Below are 25,981 nucleotides of genomic sequence, written 5' to 3'. Positions count from 1 at the left end.
GTCACATGTAGCACACAGCCAGTACTTGACAGAAATTCCCGCAGTTCCTTTAATGTTGCTGTAGGCCTCTTGGAAGCCTCCCTGATCAATTTTCTTCTCGTCTTTTCATCAATTTTGGAGGGATGTCCAGTTCTTGGTAATGTCTCTGTTGTGCCATATTTTCTCCACTTGATGATGACTGTCTTCACTGTGTTCCATGGTATATCTAATGCTTTAGAAATTCTTTTGTACCTGACCGATATCTTTCAACAATGAGATCCCTCTGATGCTTTGGAAGCTCTCTGCGGACCATGGCTTTTGCTCTGAGATGCAACTAAGAAAATGTCAGGAAAATCCTACTAGAACAGCTGAACTTTATTTGTGATTAATAGAGTCACTTTAAATGATGGCAGGTGTGTAATGACTTCTATTTAACATGAGTTTGAATGTGATTGGTTAATTCTCAACACAGCCACATCCCAAATTATAAGAGGGTGTGCGCACTTATCCAACCAGGTTATTGTAAGGGTTTTCATTTTCATTTTTCCCCCATGAAGATTTCAGTTTGTTTTTTAATTGAACTGTTCACATTATAGGTCACATTAAATGTGGAAAAATTTCTGACATGATTTATCTTTGTCTCATTTTAACAGGGGTGTGTAGACTTTTTATATCCACTGTATGTATATATATATTAATTATTTTTGTATTTATTTAAAATATTATTAGAACTCTTTGAAATTATGAAAAAAAAAATCACATTGTAATAGTAATTTTTCACATTATTAATGTTCTGACTATACATTGTGATCAGTTGAATGACACTTTCTTTCCATAAGAGCAAAATCTGTACATTATTCCAATAATCCTTTTGGTCGCCAGTCTATGTATGTTTATGTATGTATATATATATATATATATATATATATATATATATATATATATATATATATATATATATATATTGGAATGTATTTTCTTTAATACATGGATGTAACCAAATATTTAAGACTAGGGGAACCAAATGTAAAAGTGTGTTGGTCCATACAATGCAAGTGAATGGTGGCCAAAACTTTGAAGCTCCAATAAGTACACAAAGGCAGCATAAAAGTAATCTATACATCTCCAGTTGTTTAATCCATACCTTCTGAAGCGATCTAATAATTTTTGGGTGAGAACAGACCAAAATATAACTCCTTTTTCACTATAAATATTACCATTGCAGTCTCTAGGCACAATCATGATTTCAAGCTCAATTACACTTCCTAGTTCTTGACACATTCGCAGAGGGCTAGATGACGCTAGGAAGAGTAATCAAGCTTGAAATAATGATTGCCAAGGAGACTGCTGATGTCAAGATTTATGGTTAAAAAGAAGTTATTTTGGTCTGTTCTCATCCAAAATCGTTTGGAATGCTTCAGAAGAAAAATAGCATTTTAAGTGCATTTCAAGCAAGTGAGACAAAATTAATACTTAAATGAGAGAGAGAGAGAGAGAGAGAGAGAGAGAGAGAGAGAGAGTGCTATAGCTGCTTTGAAATTATGTGTATTTTGAAAAGCACTATACAAATACATCGACTTGACTTTGCAAAGAGGATTTTATTAAAAGATAGAGCAATGTAAACTTTGGCCTGACAGCAAATCTGCATATGCATAATCATAAAGGTACAACAGCAAACAACGTCCTGTTTAAATCTAAGAGTCAGAGAGAGGATGGAAATCGACATGAAAAGCAAAACTATGACTGTTCTGAGTACAAAAACCTTGGCTATTGTAAGTGGAAAAAATGTAATGATAAAAAAAAATGCGTAGTAAGTTTTATTACATGCTAAATACACGTGTTATAAATTAATTGGGAACTTTCTATTATTGTAACATCATAGATGATTCTAAAGTTTGTTTATTCTTCCCAGGAGAATCCAACGTTGCATCCTTGTTTTCAAAAAATACACTCTCATAAAAGAATATGATGTGGTTAACTGGATCTGAAATTAAATTCGTTTTAGCTCTCATGTTGTTTCCATCCACTTTATAGCCAATGTTATACATTGAGGGTAATGAAAATGCATTTTTGGGAGTTTAGAACTCATTTGACTGCTCAAACATGTTTCGATTTGACACTAGTCTAAATCACTCCTGTCTCTTTCTGAATACCCCTTTATCCTACAGGATAGAGGCAACATTAAAGTTCTCCTCCCAGCCTCTGTGGTCCTCAGAACCAGAATTCCAGTACCCTCAGTGTGAAATAACGTAAATCTCACGTTTGCTGTGTTTTTTTTTAATCTACAGTCCTTGACACGACTCTGAAACTAATGTTGTTTCCACTGTGATCATGTGGCTTATGCTGCGTATAGTTGTTTGAGGCTACAATTACTGCTGCCCCAAGTGCATGCTTTTAAAGGAGAGTGAAGGGAGGATAACTGAAAGAAAGGGGAAGGAGAAACAAAAAAGAGTCAGAAGATGAAAAGGAATGTAAAGAAAGCAAAATTTGTTCTAAGATGTTGAGATAATGAAGAATATTGAAGTCATTGAAGGTTTGAGAAAGGAGACATCAGTATTTCATTTCATGTATCCACAAGACATTTGAGTGCTTCCATGCTGGTCGTGTATCTAATCAAGCAACCTAGATTTAACACATAATCAAGAAATAAACTGTGCTTCCTGAACATGACTGCTTTTAATGAAGTCAAACATGTATACGAATACATCAAGTATTTGCATATGGTGTTGTGTTTTTGTGATTTTTCTCTCTTTATTCAATTCATTCTTGGTCATTCCAGAACCCCTCTACTGTTATGACCTCGCTCTGTTACATCGCAAATGAATAGCTCTCTCTCTCTCTCTCTAGATTATATGATGTCGGATTGTGACAAAGGGAATTTTCAAGAAGAGCTATCACGACAGCGTCCAGTACCAACCCCACGCACATCAGTACCTTCACCTGTGCCCTCACCATCCTTACGGCATAAAAGTATGCATTTGTGTGCTCAATCAGATTTACTGTGACTCTTTTAGTGCAACCTGTTCTTTACAAATAGACCTAAAAAAGGCATACAATTATAAGAATGGAGTAGATGGAATTAAGACAAATAAAAGATTTTAAAAAATTAGCTAAATAGCTACATCTGAACCTTTTAAATAAAATGTTTTGTTTACAATTGACAAAAGACACTTCTGTGTACATATTCATCACATTCAGTTCATAATGCTGCATTTTTCTGCATAGTGTGCCACCCTGTTGTAATGTTATTGCATTACAGCGCAGTGTCTGTTGTGTTGTTTTTCTCAGGCAAATCATTATTCTGTTTAATTCAATATTTGCACACCTAAATCTTTTAGAAGTTATTAATTAAAAACTAATATGATTCTGCTTATTATTTTCACAAGAGGAACACAAATAGTGACATAACAGAGAAGATGTTTTACACGATATGTGTATGTTCATTATAACAGCTCAAAATGTAGTCAGCAGCGCATCTGTTGGTTAACTGTTGCAGTGCAGCATAGGCTCACTTATTCCCTTTGTGGAATTAATTACTGCTGGACTTTCATTCCAGCTGTGGCAGCATTTTCGTATTGATCAAAGGTAAAACTCTTTGTAAAGTTTACTAGTCACAAAACGACAGATCGGCACACCATGGAGCCAAATGCCAGAAAACAAACATTTGTCTCAGTGTATAAATATTGATAATCAGAGAGGGGAGAAAACGAGTGAATAAGAGGTGTTACAGAGGTAATGGGTCTTAAGACAAAAGCTATGTAAATAAACATTTATATAGAGTAAGCTGTGCTTTTGACCTAGAATTGGGGGACGTGGAAAGATCTGAGAATTTTATAATTGTGTTGTCCAGGCCTGGAAAAGTCATGGAAATTAAATAAATATTAAAAGCTGTGAAATTTATTATGAATATAAATTTTTCTAGTCAGCTCTAAAATGTGCTTTTATTGTCAAATTCGTCTGAATTTGAATGATTTCCAAAAAACCGTGTCCCATCTATGTATCACAATCAACTGAAATGGTCATGAAAATTATTTTGTCAGAACACAAAAAAAAATATTTTAAGTTTTATGCATTTCAATTTCATTACAAAATTAAATCCAATTGAATTGAGCAGTCTTTAATAAAAGTAAAAAACAAACATGAATATTTTAAATTGTATTAATTTAAGTTAAATATTTTATATTGTTATGACATTGAAATGGTTAAATATTAAAAATTGGCCAACATTTTTTTTTTGGAGTGAACTTGGTACAATGTTATAATGATACATTGAATTTTTTTATGAAATTAAAATACTTAAATATTACAAATAGGCAAAAAAAAAAAAAAAAAAAACTTGGTATAATGATACACATTCACACACTCAAATCCTCTACATTTTAACATGAACTCCTTATTCATGAATTCAAATTCCTCATTCATCCTCTCTCTCTTTCCGTTTGTAGACGACGCTGTAACAGGGGAATTGTCCAAGTTGCTGAATGAAATAAAGATCTGTCGTGATAAGGATTGCTCCTTTGAGGAGCTGTGTCAGACCATCTCTTCTCACTCTCAGTCCATGGAAAGCTTTGGCAGTGGGCAGCTGTCCGATGAAGAGCGGAACGGCACTCTCACTCGAATAAGCAAGGTGTGTTTGAAAACAAATATATGAAAGAATATGGCTTTTTTGGCGAATCTGAGAACAGTTTTGCATGCTTGTTGTAGATTTAAAGTGGGATTTGTATTTTCTTACACCTTAAGAAATCCCTCTAAAATAATTAGACAATGTTTTCGCATTTTCGTAGAAAAGAAATCAATAACACAAATCTATCAATGCTAGGAGGTCATAATAAGCTTAGAATAATGAGGAGTTCGCTGTTGATGCAGTATCTCCCTCTGACCAATAGAGGACAGGCTCAAACACCATTTGCAGTGCTGGTATCCCTCTCAGTTTATGTAATCTCATAACACATATTTATAGCTCTAAACCAGTCCCATTTCTGTTTGCCAGATTTAATCACTGACGTTATTTAACACAAACAGAATCTTGCTTTTGACTTCATCATATTGCGGTATAAACATGCCAGCTGATGGAATGGATTTCATCTTATGTAAGGGACAGATAAAGTGCGCTTTAGATGCATTATTGAGAGATTCTTTGGAATAGCGGAATGGATTGTTGAGATTTTTTCGGTCATTTGCTGAAGGTGTGTGGTAGGTTAACTGTCACAGTGATCACTGAATCACGGTCTGTTTCACTGCGTTCAGAGTTTGTTTGATCAATACTATCAAACGTGTTTATGCCAGGTCAATCAATCACTAGTCTGCAGAGCCCAGATAAACAATAACAACAACACTTCCTCTGCCCAATGGGATCAATTCCAGTCACATGTCAAAAACTCACAGTCAAGTCTTATCTGAAGGGGTTGGAGTTATTTGCAACTTTTATAAAACGGTTCTGAGGAGGGACACACCTGTCAATGGCAAAATTAGTAAATTCTCAAAATATATACACAAGTGTTTCGTCATCTTTGGGCACTTTTAGCCCTGTGAATTTCTGGAAACTAAAACACTTCTCAAATTCTGTTTTGGGTTTAATAGAATTCTGTTGTGGAAATGACAATGATGGAAATTCAATTTGTTATGTTTTTGAAATAAAAAGGCTGGCTTCTTTAACTTGCTATGGACAATTTCATTCCAAACATTATGTATCCTAAACACACACACATTTACATAATATTTTCATATTTTTGGTATAATATGTCAAAATTACAGCTTGATTGGATATGAACCCCAATAAAAATATTTGATGAAGGCCTGATAAAGAGATTCCAATTCAGTTTCAGGGTTCGGATAGAGTCTTTAAAGTTGTGAAAATGCTTGATTTTTGCTTAGGTTGTTGACAGTTTAAACGATCTAAAATAATTTTGAATTTGAAATAGATAATATACAGTTGTTATGTTTGTGGTGTTTCGTCAGCGTGGAAGTACCTGCATCTTGCTTTGATGTTGTGCACACATGGAATTACTATTCTTAACTGTGGTAGATTGGCCCCAAATAAATTATACCTGACTCTCCTGCTTCCATCAGCATGCCAGAGTATTTCAATGACTGCTGGCTGGACATCGAGACAAAATCTCTCAATGTGGAGGAGAGTCAAAAAACAAGGAAATAATACGTTTATAATTGTGCAAAAAAAAATGGTCAATGGCTGTTTGCACTTATCAGCACTAAGACACTCTGAAGGTATAAGCTGAGACAAAGATTTTGTTAAAAATTGAATTTACTTTGGAATATTTTACAATCAATATGTGGTATCACATGAATATTTAAAAATAGGGCAGAACACCAATGTGACATATGTTAAATATAAGGCTGAGTTAATCAAAAATGCAATATGAACTAGTGGGATTTATTAAACCCCCCCAAAAGGCTACAATTTCATTAAATAAATATACTTTTAGTCTGGATTAACATTGTGCAAACAGCGAACAGCCCACACAAACTCCATCCGTCTCTGGAGTGTTCTGACTCTGAGTTGGTTTGCTACTAGTGCACGGTGCGTTTTTCTTAATATGTGCATTGAGAACACAAAGTGCTACGAAATCACTTTATTTTCACGTAATTCAAAACTTTCTTGTGACACTGGGGCACAGAAGAGAAGGAGGTGGCATCTCACAACATTGTAAATGAGGAGCATGCTAAAAAAACATTGCAAGAAATACAAATGTCTAAGACAGCTAGACTGTAAGGTGTGTGAGAAGTGCCCGACAAGACAGACACATCTATGGCAAGTGCTACAGGAAGTGTGGGGTGAAATGTCATCTGAGTATCTGGACAAACTGACAGCTAGAATGCCAAAGATCTGCAAAGCTGTCATTGTTGCATGTGGATGATTTTATGTAGTTTAAGAAGTTCTGAAATGTTTTTTCTAATTGTAAGAGTAATTTTTCAGTCTAATGGTTTAAAGGAATTCTTGAAATTTCTATAGATTAGGCAATGTTTAAAATCACAGAGGGTGCTTTTTTCTCATTGCATTTTTTCAAGTAACATTTAGAATTGGATAATATTTAAAGATTCGAGGTGCTTGAAAAAGATGATCAAGGTACCTTGAAAATGCTTGAAAAGTGCTTGAATTTTACTCTTAAAAATCTGTACGAACCCTGCAGTTTTAAGGTGAAATTCATGAAACAGATAGAAAAAAGTTGAAATCTGATTGTTTATAGTATACTGTTTGTATATCTGTCCTCTTTGACCGAAATGATTTAGACATTTAGTCATTATTCATATAGAGTTCTGAATTTACAACATAAAAATAAATACACTTCCTATTTTCCTATTGGTTTCCTGTTTTTAGCACCATTTTTTACATTTGGTTGCCTCAGCAAGTAAAAAAAAGGTCAGCAAGTGTCAGACTATCGTATATGCAGTTGCACTTCCTAAAAAAAAGTCACAAAGCTCTATTTCCACTCACATTTGATGCTTGGACCTGTTCATTTTGGACCTTGGCTTTTCAATAGAGAGCATCACGCTTTTCTTAATCTTGTGTTGGCTTAGTCTGAGACCAGAATCTATCTCAGCCTGTGTGTACTCCTGCTGACTGTCTGTAACTCTACATTTCTCCTCTCGGCTGTAGCGGCCCATTCTCCCATTGCACACGGAGCTGGAAGAGGAGGAAAAGAGCTGCGGTCCATCAGGCCTGTGGGAGGCGCTCACTCCCTGCAACGGCTGTAGAAACCTGGGCTTCTCTCAGGTACACAAACACATTTCCTTTGCCATTTTGCCTCTGTTCATATCCTCTTCGTCCTCTTGTTTGCCTCTCTTTTATATGTTTATTATCCAAGGATGACTCAGTCAATATTTATTGCTGTAGATTTTACTTTAATATTCATGTTTATTCTCAATCTCATGATCAAATGCCAGTTAAATCAGGTATGTGTTTGGAAATCATAGCATGTTGCTATGGTAACTTAAGCCAACCAACCTAAAAGATCATCTTTTAATCTTAAAATCTGGACTGTGGATGAAGAAATGAACGAATTAAGCGTTTTTAAGGAAGAAAGTCTGCCATTCTTTAAGTATATACTGTGGGTTTGAGTGTTATTGTGTGTGTGTGCGGGTTTGGGTGGTTTACGAGGAATTCCTTTTTAGGTTACAAACTTGTAATTACAAGGGTTTTATGCTATAAATGTGGTTTATGAGGATATTTCTAGTGTCCCCATAATTCAAATCACTTTTTTATTTTTTGAAAATGTAAAAATGCAGAAAGTCTTTTGTGAGGGTGAGGGGATAGATCTCTATAGTTCGTACAGTATAAAATCATTATGTCTATGGAGAATCCTCATAAGGATAGCTGCACCAACATGTGTGTGTGTATGTATGTGTGTGTGCGTGCCTGTGTACGTGCATGCATGCATGTGTGTGTTGAGCACATAAGTTTGTATAAGACATTAGATTTGTTAAATATACTGTACACAGATGCCAAAAAGTAGTTGGACACTTTTGAAAATGTACTATAAGTCACACTTACAAATGTCTGAATATCATTGATTTAGAAACAGAATATACTGTATAAGCTAATGACATCTACAAAAAAAATTATACTTTACCTTTTCTGAGCAATTTAAGTTGTTCTTTAAATTTACTTTGGGCATGTTTAGCAAAGTCTAACAACATGACAGTCAAATTTTGTTTTATAATTTGAAACCTAACAAGCTTATTTAAAAAAAAAAATATGTTTTTTTGCTTGAATATGGTGTATGAGATAGATTTCTCTAAAATATATGCCACTTATTTTGACATTATATATTGCTATGACATTCATGCAACAATTTTAAGTGACGCTTTGGTGTCTCAATCTTTTTTGGAGCCACTGTATAAATAAAAAAATATATTTAATATTTGTTCGTTATCTTGCCCATAAACATAAATCTTTGACTGTGGCCTCATGCTATCATTCATTATGCCAGAATGAGGAAGAGGGATCCCCTTCCCTTAGACGGGAAGTCTAATTATCCCACTGGAAGTGTAATCGTGTCACACGCTGATCCGCCCACCTACACCATGCGAGGAGACCTCCTGCTACCGTGGTAACAGGGATGTTCAAGTGAAGGTGCCAACAGGCTGGGGGAGGGGAGAATTCAGCTCCAGGGACAGTTGGGGTTCCTTGAGCTGAGAGTGATACTTCTGCACCCACAAACAAACCCTGAACTCCGTCACTGGCTGTCCTCCGCATGGAGAGAGATGCACACACATTCCAAGGGGTTCTCGTAGTTGCTAGGAGACACAGAATTCATAAAGTCCAAGGCGTGGGATATCCACCCACCTCCCAATTGACAGATCTGAGTCTCCATCAAAACAGGTGCATCACAGCACTGTGCAATACAGTCCAGAGAAAACAACCAGAGAGAAAGAGAGACCGGGCATCTGCTCCCAATGATTCTGCTCGATCTTCACCATTCCTCTCTTTTTTTTTGTTTTTTGTAAATCTCTTCATTTTCTCTTTTTTTTTAATTTATTCTTGTTCTCACTATTTATCTTTTTCTGTAGCATTGAATCACTACATGACCAAACCAATGTTGATAAGTTAAGCGTAGCTAAATGTATATGTTTTCAAACGAAAACTTAGTCTACATCCACACTAATCCATTTTAAATGTATATTTTAAGTTTTCTTACTTCATCCTTTTCCAAAGAGAGCGTTTTTGAAAGTACATTTTCTTTGGAGTAAACGGCGATCCAGTGTGGTTTCAGAAGTGTAAACGTAGTAAAATTTACATGTTTTCAATCAAAAACACATTAGTGTCGACGTGGACTTAATGTGATTACGAGATTCCGACTTATACAAATGTAAATCTCGTAATTACAAGATGTAATCTCTCTTTGAAAGCTCCGATTTGACAGTCGTGTCTTGTAAAAAGAACCAATATGGCAGCAGCTTCAACCATTAAACAGTTCAAACGTTTTCTTTGTTCTTAGACATATGCAACAACGTACTGAGTTTTAAGAATGAATTAATTTATTATGAAATATTTTGTTGGCATAAACCGCAAAGCTATTTTGGCATTATTAATACTGTCCTAGAAACGAATAACTTCCAAGGTCCCGAGGACATGAATAGCTCTTGAGTAGAACCTCCGAGTTGCCAGCTTGTAATTACAGTAATTCCAACATGACATTGAAAATAGATATATAGGAGAAATTAAGGGATTGACAGCCTCAGTTACCACTGCATTGTGTTGGTGACCACAGACTTTTGGCCATACATTATATACAGTACATACACCGATCAGCCACAACATTAAAACCACCTGCCTAATATTGTGTAGGTTGGTGCCAGACGGGCTGGTTTGAGTATTTCTGTAACTGCTGATCTCTTGGAATTTTCTCACACATCAGTCTCTAGAATTTACTGCCAAATGGTGCGAAAAACAAAAAACATCCAGTGAGGGGCAGTTCTGTGGACAGAAATGTCTTCTTGATGAGAGAGGTCAACAGAGAATGGTCATACTGATTCAAACTCAGTCTATGGTAACTCAGATAACCGCTCTGTACAATTGTGGTGAGAAGAATATCATCATAGAATGCTGTTCTGAGATGCGGGTTGATGTGGTTTTGGTGGCACGAAGGGGACCTACACAATATTAGGTAGGTGGTTTTAATGTTGTGGCTGATCCGTGTAGTTGTGCATGTGAAATCAGTGCCTGCTCATTTGTGTTTGTTTTTGCTTGTTTCTTTGTTTTGCACATTATTTTCCCATCTATTCCCAGTGCTGCATTTAGTTAACATTCTTTTAATCTTTGTGCTGATAACGTCTTGTGATTCTAGATCAGATAGAGTGCTTCCATTTTTAGCATCTGCTTTGCAATGTTTTTCTCTTTTCTTAACTTCAGTTTGCATATAGCATATATTAGTCATAAATTACTGCATTCCATTGCTTATACACCAGTAATTTGGTTTGTCTTGTCCTGCTGTATGGCCTTGTACTCTTACATAAGCCACTATTTGCAGTGCAAGAGGTCTGGTAAGTGTCGTTTTTCATGTGTATTGTCATGTGGCTGTTACAATTGAACAGAATGGCTGTATATGTGTGTGAGAGTGTATTAGAGGTCTGTGCCCAGTGTGATGTAGGAGCTGGGAACGCTTCTGTTGGCTGTGTTTAATAGACCAATCTGAAAACAGTCCTGGAAAAAAAATCCTAAACAACAGTTCTTGTTTTATGAGCCACTTTAGAGCCAAATCCAAGAGACAGCACGAAACACAGACCATACCGCATATAAATATACTGCTTTACTAAAGCAGGATTCAGCTCAACATAAACACCTTATTAATAAATGATTTATAACAATATAGACTCGTTTAAGGAACAACACTAGGTTTTTTTTTACCAACTAGCTACAATCAAGATCTTTGGCACTTTCAGGCCATCTTTTCTCCATAGAATAAAAGTGAATGGTGACTGAGGCTGGAAGAAAGAAAGTCATGTGCATGAATACATGATAGATTTTTCATTTTTGGGTGAACTATCCCTCTAAAATTTTCTTCTCTGCTTTTGTTTGTGCAATTGTGCTCTTAAAAAACAGTTATGTATGACATTAAAATTGCATGAAAGATCTCCACTCATAACTTCCGTAGTTTTTAGGTAGGATTGGCATCGTCCTTGACTCTCAATCTCAGAAATCATTGATATTGAATGTTCGGATTACTCATCGTAATAACTTTAATATAAAGGAAAGCCTAGGCTCTAGATATTCAACACCACTGGGTTACTCTGAGTGATTTTGGTAAATGATTCCTTCGTCATCTTCATTTAATATTTGTCCTCCTCTGCCCACTCTTCCACAGGCTGTCTCCTTTGTATACCAGTGACTCATTTAAAACTCAGATAGTGGCTTCATGTAACAAACGAGTTTCTATGCTTCTTCCAGAGGTGCTGAAAGCTAATTAGGGCAGCTAATGAATGTTAACTGCTTGCAGACTGTGCAGGCTGTGCGTGATAAGGTGATGTCAGTGCAGCATTAGAACGTTCTCAGGAGGACAGTCACGCCATACAGTACGTCGTCTTCATCTCTCATTGCCTCCAGTCTCCCTACTGGCTCTTACTGTCTAGCTGCTCTTTCTGTGTTTGGTTGACTTAGTTTTTGCTGCCTTGTCTTGTTCACAGTTAACTCTTGTTAATGACCAAATGCAGGAAAACATTTTATTTTGCGAATAAATAATTTGGTTGGTAACTTTATTAGGAATTTGAACAAAATGCATGGTTTATTTAAGCAATACAGGGTCACAATAGTAATAGTGCTTTGTTTTGAATATCAAAATGGCTGTGATTCAGGGAAATAACATTAAATTGGCCTGGTAATTCATCAGTTTTTTTTACTACTGATGAAAATAGTTCCAAAATAAGCCAAAGGATCAAACACAACTCTCTACACTGCTCTCACACACTGGTTTCAAATGAGTGGTGTTTTGTTGCAAAATAAATAAGTGTTTTTGCATGAATCAGAAATGGTCATTGAAGGGAACGGATTCAAAAGGGTGGGATTAAACGAAATCCCCACCACTATTTGGAAAGAGGCAAACACAGCGGGATAATACAAATAAACAAAACTGTGTCCCAGTGCTGGTCATCAGCTCTTCAGGAATGCAGTTTAACCAATCAAATTTGAGGACCAGAACTAGCTGTTGAATAAATGACAATATAAGAAATATAGTCTGACTTTTGCTGATGTACAGTAAGTGAACCAAATGAAAGAGCCATATGAACAGTCCACTGAAGAAAAGCTCACACATAATAGCACATTATTATGGCTCACTGGTTAGTGACTCACAGCAAGAAGGTTCGAGTCCCGGTTCAACTTGGGCCTTACTGTGTGGAGTTTTCATGTTCTCCCCATGTTAGCGTGGGTTTTCTCTGGTTGCTCTGGTTTCCCCCACAAGTCCAAAAACATTGAGGTTAAGTGAATTGGAGACTCTAAATTGCCCTGTGTGTGAGTGAGAGTCCCCCAGTCACTGGGGGTTGCATCCGGCATCCGGTGTAAAACTTGTGCCAAATCAAATATACATATGCGGACTATCACGAAGTGGACCCTGCACATACGTGGGACAAAACACTAGGAAAGAGAGAGAGAGAGAGAGAGAGAGAGAGAGAGAGAGAGAGAGAGAGAGAGAGAGGTTAACAAGCACTTTATTATTCTTTGAACCTTAAATCACGTTACATTACTGGCAATTATTAAAAAATAATAAATTAAAAAATAAAAATAAATTACTTAATTAAAAATTCACAATCAGCTGATCATTTTGTACTATACATAGTACCTCATTAAAACACCATACATCACAAAAAAAACCACATTATTTGTAAGTCTATAATAAGCTGAATTCGATTTTCAGTCTTCCCTCTACCAACCCTCTAAACATCATTTCAGAATCTATTGTAGCAAGTTGCAAACCTTTGTTCTTTCTTGTTTTCCAAATTGCAAGTTTAGCTGTTCCCATCAAATAATTTAATAAACATATTTTCCTCCTCATTGAAAAACTATACTTCATTCCCCAATAAACACTTTATCGGAAAAAACCTCATTAAAACTTCTAAACCAAGTCTTAAGCAAAACAAAAAGCTCTTGTAATCTGTTACACCTTAAAAACAAATGTTCTAGATCCTCCTGCTCCCCACAAAATCTACATTCCCCAACTACTGCCGGATTCAGGTGTGCCACATGTCGGTCCGTAGCTATGGCCCCGTGAATAATCCGCCACTGTAGATCAGCGCTGCGCTTCTCTACAGGGGGTTTATACAGGGTCCGCCACCTGTCCCGCACGAGAAAGTCTGGTTGTAACAGTTCTGGCCATCTAGAAGCTTTTTGCCTCTTCAATGAATCTCGATGTGTGACTTTAACTGTAGTGCAGTATATTGCTTTCTTAGACACCTTTTAAAATGGTCCAGCTGAGGGGTCTTAAAAGATAAAATCGAGTCTGCAACTTCACCTTCCTCTTCTTCATTTATGACAGGTGAAATGTTTAATTCTGGGAAATCTTGACCAGTTCTCATGTCCTGTGTTTGTCTCAGTCCTATCCAAGTCCTACAGCTGCTTGGAAGTGCATTACAGATTTCTTCTTTCAATTTTGAAACAAGACGCAAGGACTTTAACCCCGTCAGCTCTTGAAGTGCCTCAATGGATTTCCAGCCCCTTTCATCCAGGAGATGTCCAAGTTTCTGAACACCATTCCTCAACAAACATCTCCTCACGCTCACGGAGGACAACAGTCTAGTCTGGACCATTGGGTTGAAAAACAACGGTTCCTCTGGAGTCCAATGTCCTTGGTCACCCATATCTCGCTCCACTCTTAAAACAGTTCTCCATGTCTGCAGCATAGACTTATAAAAAGGTGGAAGCTCTGACAGGCTTACTTCCTCAAGTCTCATTAAAAACAAGTGTCTATCAAATCCAAGTCCTCCTGCCCGCTTCAAAAACACACTTGCAGTTTTGGCCCACACCACATCTGTTTTGTAGAGAAGTCTCTGCACAGCTTGAATCCTAAAAGCCCGGATCCGACTCCTCACATCTACCAAGCCTTGACCGCCCTCTTGAACTGGTAAGTAAAGTGCAGCTGCACGGATCCAGTGCTGTCCACTCCAGAAAAAATTAACAAATGTCCTTTGTATCATAGAAATTAGCTCTTCAGGAGGCTCCATAGTTATAGTCCTGTGCCACAACATAGATGCAGCGAGATTATTGACAACCAGAGCTCTCCCCTATAGGACAATTGTGGCAATAGCCATTTCCATTTCGACAATTTAGCAGATACCTTCTCCAGCAGACCCTCCCAATTTTTCTTTTGAAATTGGTCGTTCCTCAAAAAACTCCTAGTGTTTTCAATCCGTCCTGTCTCCACTGTAACCCACCCGGGAGTTGAGGAAACCCAAAACCTTCCCACCTACCAATAATATACCCTTCACTTTTAGACCAATTAACTCTAGCAGAAGAGGCTTTTTCATAGATTTCAATAGTTTGGTTTAAGGTTGTAATATCCTTTTGACTTGTGATAAAAACACTAATGTCATCTGCATACGCAGATAAAAAAAACTTAAAATTATCATTTGAATTAGGAATTACAAATCCTTCAAGATTCCTCCTCAATCTGCACAACAAAGGTTCGATAACCAAACTGTATAATTGCCCAGAAAGTGGACATCCTTGTCTAATGCCTCTCGACACAGGTATTGGTTCACTTAGCCCACCACCTGCTTTCACCATAACAGAAACATTACAATACAACAACCGAATATAGGATATAAATCTGTCACCAAACCCAAAATACTTTAACACATTAAAAGATATTGATGGTCAACCCGATCAAAAGCTTTTTCTTGATCTAAGGAGAGAATTCCAAGATCAACATGATAAAAATTATTGATATTAATTATATCCCGTAATAGAAAAAGATTATCCATTATAGATCTTTCAGCTATACAATACGTTTGATCATTATGAACCAACAAGTCTAAACAGTGTTTAAATCTATTTGATAAGCATTTGGAAAATATTTTGTAATCAGAACATAATAAAGATACTGGTCTCCAGTTTTTGAGAAGTCCCAAGTCCCCTTTCTTTGGAAGCAGCGACAAGACTGCTCTACGACAACTTATGGGAAGGGTTTCACTTCTAATGCAGTCCAGCAACACTTCGTAAAAATCTTGTCCAATTATTTCCCAGAACTGTTGATAAAAGTCTATAGGTAGTCCATCAATTCCAGGGGAACGGCCAATATGCAACTGACGCATTGCTTCTGTAAGTTCTTTAAAAGTGATCAAATTGTCCAGAGCCTTTTTCTGTTCATCCCCAAGCTGAGGTAATTCCTTAAGCAAATCATGAACACTCTCAGTATCACAGCTCTCAGCACTGTATAATTGTTTATAAAAATCTCTTGACAACTTTCTCATTTCAACTGGATTTGATGTTACTGATCCATCCTGACGGCGAAGATGACACATCTGTTTTTGATTAGTATATTTTTTTCAAGATTAAAAAGAAAGCACTTGGAGCATCCATATCTTTGATAGTGCAAAATCTTGCCCGTATCAGTGCTCCTTTGGCCTGCTCTTGTAAAAAGAATTCAGCTCTTGTTTTTTCTTTTTCAAACCATCACAATGTACACCTTCATTATTAGTTACAAGATTTTTTTCCAACAACTCAATGTCCTTTTGTAGAGTTTTTACTGTTGTTTTGACAAAAGTTGATGTATGAAAAGCATAATTCTGACAAAATAATCTTATATTCGCCTTTCCCACATCCCACCATTGACAAAGATTCTCAAACAAAAGCTTCTTCAACTTCCATTCACTCCAAAACACTTTAAAACTCTCACAGAAAAAAGCATCATGTAATAATTTAACATTCAAATGCCAGTAATAATTAGATCTTAATGTCTTCTTTACATTTAAAACCAACGTGATCATATGGTGGTCTGAAAACCCGTTTGGAAAAATACAAGCATCAATTACTCTATTATTCCACATTTCCGTCATATAAAACCGATCCAATCTTGCACCCCAAAATCTATTGTCACACATTTTCAACCACGTATACTGTTTCACCCCGATATTTCTTGTTCTCCATACATCTGTTAATTGAAACTCATGCATAACTTTTAACAGTGTGCTACTTGATTGACTATGAGGCTCTTCCCCATTTCTATCCACTGTAAAATCTGTTGTGCAATTCCAGTCCCCTCCAATTACAAGACACACACTATCATCATACTTCTGGATGGCATTTCTCAATTTCAAAAAAATATCTTGTCGTTCAGGACCACTATTGGGGGCATAGACATTAACAAACACAAAACTATTTCCCTCATACTCAATTTCTATTAACAATACTCTACCTTCAACAATCTGTTCCACATTTAAAATGTTAACATTCATGTTTGCAGAAAATAAAATAGCCACTCCTGCACTATTAAATGTCCCATGGCTCAAAACAAACTTGCCTTTCCACCACATACCCCATTCAATTTCATTATCCTTATTTGTATGTGTTTCTTGTAAAAAAGAAACATTGATCTTTTTAAATTTAAGAAATTCTGAAACCACTGCTAATTTACCCCTGTCTCTTCCCCCATTAATATTTAGAGAACCCACCCTCAAACTATCCATGTAAGAAAAGAGATATAGAGTGGGGAGAGACAGAAAAAAACAGCAAAGTATAAACGCCACCACGTGAGATTTATTCATCTTGATGTCTTTGAGAAACAAATATCTTTTCGCAGTTTTGTTACCATCTTCTTCAGTCTAAATCTTTTCTTCTTATCCAAAGACTCATAGCTAACCGTTCTATGCAACGACAACACTGTCGCAATAAATTTCTCGGAGTCCGGAAAAAAAACTGTCACATCAACAGTCTTACCAAAAGTCGAATCTAGGAAGTCATTTATCTCTTGTAAAGTGTACACCTCTCCTACTATCTGTGAGCCCATATCAGAAAACTCGGAAAGCGTATCATCATCTTTTAACTCTGTATCACAACTTTCTTCATCCCTTGATGCATCAACATTAACACTGGCCACTTCACCATAAATCTGGTCACTCAGATCATCGTTCATTTCACAATTATCACTTGATTCTGTTTCAGCAACCACTTTCTCATTTTGACCGTTATCAGTAACGCTTTCAGCCTTTTCAACAACTCGAGCATCCAGCTCCTCCACAACTCGAGGCAGCGCGTCCTCTGAGGCCTTCGCCAACACCGCAGCACTCGGCCCGGCGCTCGCCACACTCGGCCCGGCGCTCGCCACACTAGTCCCGGCGCTCGCCACACTAGTCCCGCTACTCCCAGCTTTATGTGGGCATGCTAGTCTCTTATGACCAACATCCCCACACTCAAAGCATTTCATGCTTCCCGTGTTAGCATAAATCATATATGCCTTTCCTTCGTACAGCACTCTAAAAGACACGTCTAAATTTGGTTCATTCAAAAACATGAACACCTGTCTTCTGAAAGACATTACATGTCTTAATGCTTCATTTTTACAGCCGAGTGGTAGCGTTTTTATCGCGCTAGCAAATTTTCCGTAACGTGAAAGCCCTCGCTCAATTTCATCATTCGGAATAAATGGAGGTATGTTGGATACGGTTACCTTAGTAGTTGGCGCAACAAGCGGCGAAACAATAACAAATTCTCCACTTACCACAATTCCATTAGTTATCAGGCGACTAACTTGAATCTCTTCCTTCACAAAAACGACCACGGCTTTATTCATGCGTGAAGCCGATGCAATATTCTCATGCCCGATCTCCTCTCCAACAGCCATTAGCACATCCTCCACAGTCACACCGGTTACAGGAACACACCTGACGCCATGACGAAGGGAAACAGGTGGCGCTACCCCTACGAAGAGGGACGCCATCCTGATCCCAAACAAAACTCCACAAGTACCTCACACAAATGGAATTAAAGAACTTTTTTTTTTTTTAAATTATAGAAACCGAAAAAAGAAAATAAAATTATAGTATTAGACAGAAAAAGCCCAATAAGTCACCCTCTCCACGTGGGAACCCTCAGATGCCCAAACCTCTCCTCAGAGAGAGAGAGAGAGAGAGAGAGAGACAAAAAGCGTTTCACAGACCGACTATAATACTAAGAGCGGCATAGTGGCCTGTGCTGTTTAGCACAAATATGCAAGGGAAAATAAACAGCTAGATAAATAATTTTCTAGGTACAAAAATATATGTTTATAGATTTTAATTAAATTATGTGAAATACTGTTTCAAATAACGTCCAAAATTTAATTTTGGACACAGCTTGTAAGCATTCATGTTCTATAAAAATCCTGCAGGCCTTTATTACAACGAAAATCCACATAGTCCCTTTAACTTTCTTAATGAGTGTGTGATCTGGGTTTGACCTGTAGTCAGCTCTTAACGCACTCCATGCTTTGCCTGAACTCCTACGCTAGTAAAGTGGATCACAGATTTCAGGGTTCTTATTCAACGCAGACAGGTCATGTTGGGAGCAGGTGCTAAATCTGCGAAGTGACGACATTTAATGGGAGAAGGGAATTACAGTGGTCAGGCATTTTTATGAAAGCACTAAGTCGTTTCACACCGATGAAAGTAATTTTGAAGGGGTTGTCACATTCGTTTGCTAATTCCTACTTTTCTTCCTTTTTCCTTTATTATTTTTTCCTCTCCAACTCCATAATCTCATGCACCAGGTCTGTTATACATCAGAGGTAATGAGATTCTTTTGGCTGGTAGTCTTTTAGTGAGATAATTGCTGTCTAAAACTGACAATTTCATATCACTGATGTTATTTGTTTGTAGTTTCTCTGTTCTCCGCTTATTGTTTGCTCTGTTTATAATGAAGCCTCGCAATGAACTATACTGCAGCAATGTTGTGTAAGCCACAGACTCATCTCTGTCAGTGAACCGTTGTGACTTCCTTCTCCCATTGGTATTTCTGCATGCAAAGACCTCCTCTCAAGCACATGACCAAACGACAAAGCCCACTTATCTTCCCTCTCTCTTTTTATTTCAATCCTTTCTGTTCTGAGAAGGTCTCTGTGGGCCTTTATTCTTTGGGGTCCTTCCTCTAAAATATGTAGAACTTAGATAAGTAAAGCACAGGAAATGACAAGGGCCATTTAGATCAGATTCTCCATTAACTGTCTGTACACTGAGGAAAAAAAGTTCTAAAAAGAGTTTTACCAATACTTACATTTATACCCTTTTTTGACAACTACAACAAACAAACACACACACACACACACACACACACACACACACACACACACACACACACACACATATATATAATATATATATATATATATATATATATATATATATATAATTTGTGTGAATCTTTTATAGTATTCAAATATATATATATATATATATATATATATATATATATATATATATATATATATATATATAGTGTTTATATATATATATATATATATATATAGTGTTTATATATATATATATATATATATATATATCATATATATATATTAGTATTTACAGTTTTTATAAACTTTATGTACTTATAAACACTCAAACACACAATATACATATAAAAGAAAGAAACCAGGGTGATAAAGTGAAAAGAGTCAGTTAAAGAAAAGAAAGGGAGGAGGAGAACAGTTAAGCGGCAGTAAAGTTTGTCAGGCCCCCGTCACATGTGCAGCTGAAGATTGCAGACGTGACTGAGGGCCAGCCAGGCAGATTTCCTATTTGGATCCGAGTCCAGAAACTGCAGCTCTGCAACAGCATGCTAATTACTGACCTGTACCACTTCTGTTTGTTTTTAGTCTTCCTTTTTCAGAGACAAAAATCCAGTTCCTGTCTCTGCTGTTAGATAGATAGAGAGTGAGAGAGAGAACAAGAGCTATTGTGTGCTTGGACAGTTGGGCAGAGTAATGTCATTTTGTATGTATGCCAGAGAGTTGAATTTTTACACTTACTGTGAAGACATCAGAAGCGGCAAGAGATAAGGTAATTCAATATTTTACTACTGTGCTTGCAAGGCACGTTGAAATTTCCTTTTTCACTTTAGTTTCAGACTTCATTCAAACTTGTTTGGTAGTAATTTCAGACTAGGTGCGATGTCCACTTCTGTTTTTATTTTATAACTTTATACTTTAAAACAAATATAATTTAAAGAAAAATGTAAATGAAAAGTTTCAGAAAAAACTAAAAGATAAAACATTGAATTAAAATTATAGTTTGAAAATCTCTCACTTGACTTGAATGTTAGAATGTTCAGCATTGAACATGTTACAAACACTGATTACATTATCGTAATATTTGCATACGGTATTGCTGTTGGTCTTACATCTGTCTTTTAGAATACTGAATTGGGATTGGTCTTTTCTGTCTTACATAATTTTTCCATCTAGTTTGCATATTAATATCACATGAGTCTCTCTTTTTCTCCCTTTCTCACTGTATCTACATTAGGTTTTATAACTTTTTCTTAAAAACTTTGTCTTGTCTCGTTCTCTATGGCTAATGGGTAGTTTCCTAAATGCGTATGGTTGTACATGTGTAAGCATTTGCATGCTAGCGTACAACGCAGGAAATCCCTGATTCAAAGCCCATCCGTTTCTCCTTCCTTCCTGCTCTCTAAGCATTCCTCAACCATATTCCCGATGACTCCGAAGAGAACAAATCCCTAACCCAAATAATACATTTCGGTATATAACTCTTGCAGCATTTGTGTTGCTGGCATGAATTATACCTCATATCATGCGGCTTGTTAAAGAGAGATTATGTTTCAAACCAACTGTGCTATTTTTTTCCTGTCAAATGATGAAATGGGTGAAAAGAATCTCATAGACCTACATTTGGGGATCTGGATTCAAAAAACATTCTTATGAATGCAATTAACTACTACTTTCTTCTTATTTTCTAACTTTTGGTGGTTGCCAAAGCCCAAAAAAAAACGAGAAATGTTATTTGGGGCCATATTTTAAGAGAACTATCGCTAAGCGCAGCACTATGCCATAAATCATGAGCGCAAAGTAAGTGAGTATGGCCATGAAGATTGGATATCTTCATGCAAAAATGCTATAAGTATATGTGCAAGTGGATTTGGCGAAATCGTGGGATTGGGCAAGTGGAATTTAATTAGTTGGTTTTTCTCTGGTTATTGCAGTGTCTGCGTCCCATTATATAGTCCATTCCAGAGGACCAGAGGACAAAAACAGCACAATCATAAATGGACTATATGCAATAAATAAGAACACTGAAAGTATGGACACGCTCATTCTTTATTCTCATCAAGATTTGGATGTAAGCTCCATGTAATTATAGGGAATGTACTGTAAGTATATTTAAAAATGTTCATCTTCTGACACTTAAATCATGGCTAATATCAATAGTGATTGTATCGGCATGCACTTAATTCTACCGGTCAATTTATTGCAAAAAATACAAATAAATCATATACCAAGGACAAACATTGTATTCTCTCCAACTTCTTTCACTGGCACATTTGACAAGACATCAAAAATGACAACATGTGGAAAAATAGCAATACAAAATTGATCATAAATACTAAATACAATTGTAAATATAAACAAAATAATATTAAATGAAAAATGAACCATGACCTCTAGAAAATTTAACACAAATCTCATATATTTTTGTTTCATAAGACGGCTACAACGGTGATCATCAGGGACATAATTTGATGTTTGGACATGAACTTTATTTCCACCTGCTGGTGATATCTCCAGACTGCAAATGCAGGAACTGACTTTGTACTTTGCACTAAAAACAGACCTGCTGGGGGGGCCTGGGTAGCTCAGCGAGTAAAGACGCTGACTACTACTCCTGGAGTGAGAGCTTGAATCCAGGGCGTGCTGAGTGACTCCAGCCAGGTCTCAAATTGGCCCGGTTGCTAGGGAGGGTAGAGTCACATGGGGTAACCTCTTCGTGGTCACCATAATGTGGTTCGCTCTCGGTCGGGCACGTGGTGAGCTGTGCGTGAATGCTGCAGAGAAAAGCATGTCTCCGGGGTAACGCGCTCAACAAGCCAAAAAATTTAAAATACAAAAACCCCCAAAGCATACCTGCTTATTTCTCAGGAAAATAGCAAATTGCCAACAGATAGCACTAACACTTCCACCAATGCTCACTTGTGCTTTGCTTTGCATGAAAATTGCACTTTGGATAAGGATAAGACATTGCACACGGTCATTGTTCATAGCGCTGTGCTTTGTGTACCCCCACAAAATAGAGCCCTAGATTCCAAATCCCTCTGTCTCTAATAGGGCTGCTTGGCTGTAAACTACTTTCCTGCACAAACCTTTGATGCACAAGCAGAGGCTAATTAGGTATATATTTATGAAAAACCATCGCCATGTTTTCTAACTGTTTAACCTGTTTTAAACCACCAGTGTCCATGTGTGTATGGGGAAGCTTAGTTTACTCCTAATAAAGAGCTGATCTTGAGTCTCAAAATGGAATTAATTGAAAAGGTGTATAAAAAGACAAAGAGATTGAGACAAAAATTTTTTTTTTTAGTCCAGTGATAAATCGCCTTGCCCGTCTGGCCATTGTATGATGGATGTGTCTAATGCTTTGTGGGTGATGCAGAATTTTGGCCTGACAGGTGAAGTAATGGACGTCTGAAAAGAAATCGATGGGGTTCATGGGAAATAAGTGCCAAGACAATGGGGGAGCCCTCCCTGTGCTATGTTTACTTTGAGGGATAGTTGCCCTCACACCAGCTTGCCATGGTGTCTTCATGAAGACAAACAAGCAGCAGAGGATGATGGCAATGTTTTATTGAAGATAATAGAAAAGGCTGGCACAGGTGGATGTTTATCCCTGCCATTTTGTGCATACAACTAAATGGTTTGTGTTCATGCAGCGTAACTCTCAATTGGATGCCGAATTTTTTGCAAACAAACATAATGTTAAACTAATGTTAAACTTATTGTGATATCCCAACTTAACATGCAGAGACTTCTATAAGTTAGCCATTTGTAGGTTGATTCCCTTGAAAAGTTTAAACACTATCACATTTGGGTCGTGATTATCTGTCTATCTATCCAGGAACCAATCAAAAGTCTTATGTTCTGTTTAATGTGACTGTGTGCAGGACAAGCGATGTGGTGAAATTTCTCAGTCTCCGTCGCTGGATGTCTTTTTACCAGAGGACGAGGACAACCCTTACGAGTCAGTGGCTACAGCTGTCACACGCAAACCCTGCTCTCTGGACATCCACCTGCACAGCGCCTGTCCCCGAAATGGTTAGTAACTGCACAACCAATAGCACTAGTAACTTCCCATCAATAGCATTCACATCCCCTCGGGTCTTGGTTAACCCCACCGGTTGCACCGTCCTTGACTTTAAGTCATGTTTCTCACCCTGCTTAAGGTGAACTGAGTGATTTATTGTTAAAACTATTCTATTTACCAATTTAATTAGCAGAGACAACTATCAGTAAGCCTTTTGACAAATGTAAAGAGTGCAAACACTCTAGATCTGTGCTGCTTTCATTGTTCCTTTTTTTATTTTTATTATTGGCTTGACAGCTTCTGGCTCAACCAATGGGTTGATTTTGGCTGTTACTACCAGTACATGTGCATCCAAATAATGGAAGGGGAGTTTGAAGTATTTTGAATACCCGTCAAATTTTTGCAATTCCGTGAAGCAGAGATGACACACTTCACATTTACTTCAAGTACTTCACTAAAACACCACAAAACACCTGTGTATTCTTCAGTTATTTGCCTAACACAGAACATGTGAGGTTCCCATGGCGCCCTCCTTCTTTTCTTGTTGTAACATTTAGATGGATGAGTCTAGCTCTGCGATGCTTCGAATTTTGCCGCAGTTCATTCTTTTGGCAGCATTCCTGCGGTAAGGGTTAAGGTTGTCGTGGAAACAGCTTTAGCCTTACCCAGAAAGGTTGGTGAGTCACCTGCATGTTGTCATGGAGACGCAGTGAGCCGTGTTGCCTGTAGGCCGGTGATTCACACCTGATGCAGCCGCAGTCACTGTTTATCTCTCTGACGACTCTGTTAATGCACCAACAGAGTCCTGAGGGACTCACTTGATGAGTGTGTATGAGTGAGTTTAAGAAAGAGAATCAGAGAGTATGTTTGTGTGTCTGTGTGTTTTACTGAAACAATTTCCTGTGCTACTGTATTTTAAGCCTGTGTTTGAGCTTATGCGGATGTTTGTTTGTGACAAAACGATATTGACCAGTTCTATTTTTGGCACCTCGGTATCTCCATAAGTATGAAATCACAGCTTCCAGTGTACATTCTCTGCCTGAATATTGTCAACACTGCAGTTTGCGCTGCAGGATAACACAGAACATTTCTGAACTCACTCATAGCTGAGAGAGAGAGGGAGTAGAGGTGGTCAAACATCATAATCAGAATCATTATAATCATATTCTATTGTCTGAGCTCTAAGAAATTATATTTTCATCAAAATTGTACATCACCGTCATTGCGTAAACCTAGAAGAGGTATGACAATAAATAACAAATAAATGGAGGCACATTTATATTATTAATAAATGTGCTGGGCTAGAGACTGCTGTTATATGAATGGCTCCACTAGTACCTGAATGTGAATTCATGGTCTTGAAAAGATTTCATTTAGTAATTTGTAACATAGAAGGGGTAAAAAAAGGAATGTTCTTCTATGTATGTGCCCATGACAGAAAGGAAAGTCTTAAGATTGTTATTTTATCTTATTTTATTTTTTTGCAATGTCACCGAAAGACCTTACTAAAAGATAAGACAACAAAAAATATGTCCTCATAATTCTCTCTTGGTCATACCCTGCTTCTGTTAAAACATCTACTGTAGATAGTGGATGTTTGTTCCTCAAATAATGCCTTGCAAACCGTTTGCCAACAGAGACATTTTAAAATGTTTGGTGACCATTACATACATGCAAACAGTGGACTAAAGCAACAGAAATTTAAAATGAAAAAGGTAAATAAGGAAGATCCAGATTTTGTTGTGCAAGATTTTTTTTGGCAGTCGATACATGGTGTCAAACAGCAACAGGAAACTAGTTAGTTCAGCACTACCTGTTAGTTACTGCCCTTTAGCTGAACTATTTGGCCTGTGTCATCTAGTTAACTGTTTTCAGATTAGGTATAGTCAGTCTGTTTTTGTGGTGCACTGTCAGACTCTGTTTCTGTCTGCTGCGGCATTTGGTGAGGATTTATTAAATGACAGCTTGTCAAAAAAAGCAAGCAAACAGGATTTGGTTGGCAATAGTCAAGAAGTGCATTTGTCCTGTTACAGCTGCTTTATTTATCTCTGCAAACCTCTTTACTGTCATTATCTTCTCTGTCCATTTGTCCTCCATACCTGTTTTTGTTTGTTTGTTTAAAAGAGTTGCAGTCATGTTCAATTATGGTCACATCATATGTTGAGCTAAATGTTGTTTTTTTCCTCCGTTTGCCTCAGATTAGTTCAGTTATCTCTAGCCTATTCTGGTTGTTGTCACTTGTCATACTAAAGCAAATCTGCCCTTTCTATCT

The 25,981-nt window shown here is 37.1% G+C and overlaps 1 protein-coding gene across 4 annotated transcripts in view; it reads left to right on the top strand.

Annotated features, from left to right (window-relative positions):
• Positions 1-25,981, top strand: part of LOC127638898 (ankyrin repeat and sterile alpha motif domain-containing protein 1B) — a 187,726-nt gene that overhangs the window by 66,785 nt on the left and 94,960 nt on the right. For all 4 annotated transcript variants that reach the window (XM_052120632.1, XM_052120631.1, XM_052120633.1 and 1 more), the window contains 4 exons: positions 2,827-2,949; positions 4,425-4,606; positions 7,595-7,711; positions 23,570-23,720. In XM_052120632.1, coding sequence (XP_051976592.1) covers positions 2,827-2,949; positions 4,425-4,606; positions 7,595-7,711; positions 23,570-23,720 — 573 coding nt within the window. The remainder of the gene's footprint in view (positions 1-2,826; positions 2,950-4,424; positions 4,607-7,594; positions 7,712-23,569; positions 23,721-25,981) is intronic.

Source organism: Xyrauchen texanus, chromosome 47 (assembly GCF_025860055.1).
Source record: "Xyrauchen texanus isolate HMW12.3.18 chromosome 47, RBS_HiC_50CHRs, whole genome shotgun sequence".
In the NCBI taxonomy this organism is placed as follows: Eukaryota; Metazoa; Chordata; class Actinopteri; order Cypriniformes; family Catostomidae; genus Xyrauchen; species Xyrauchen texanus.
Note: the sequence above shows the minus strand (reverse complement) of the source record. Positions and strands in the feature narration are given on the sequence as shown.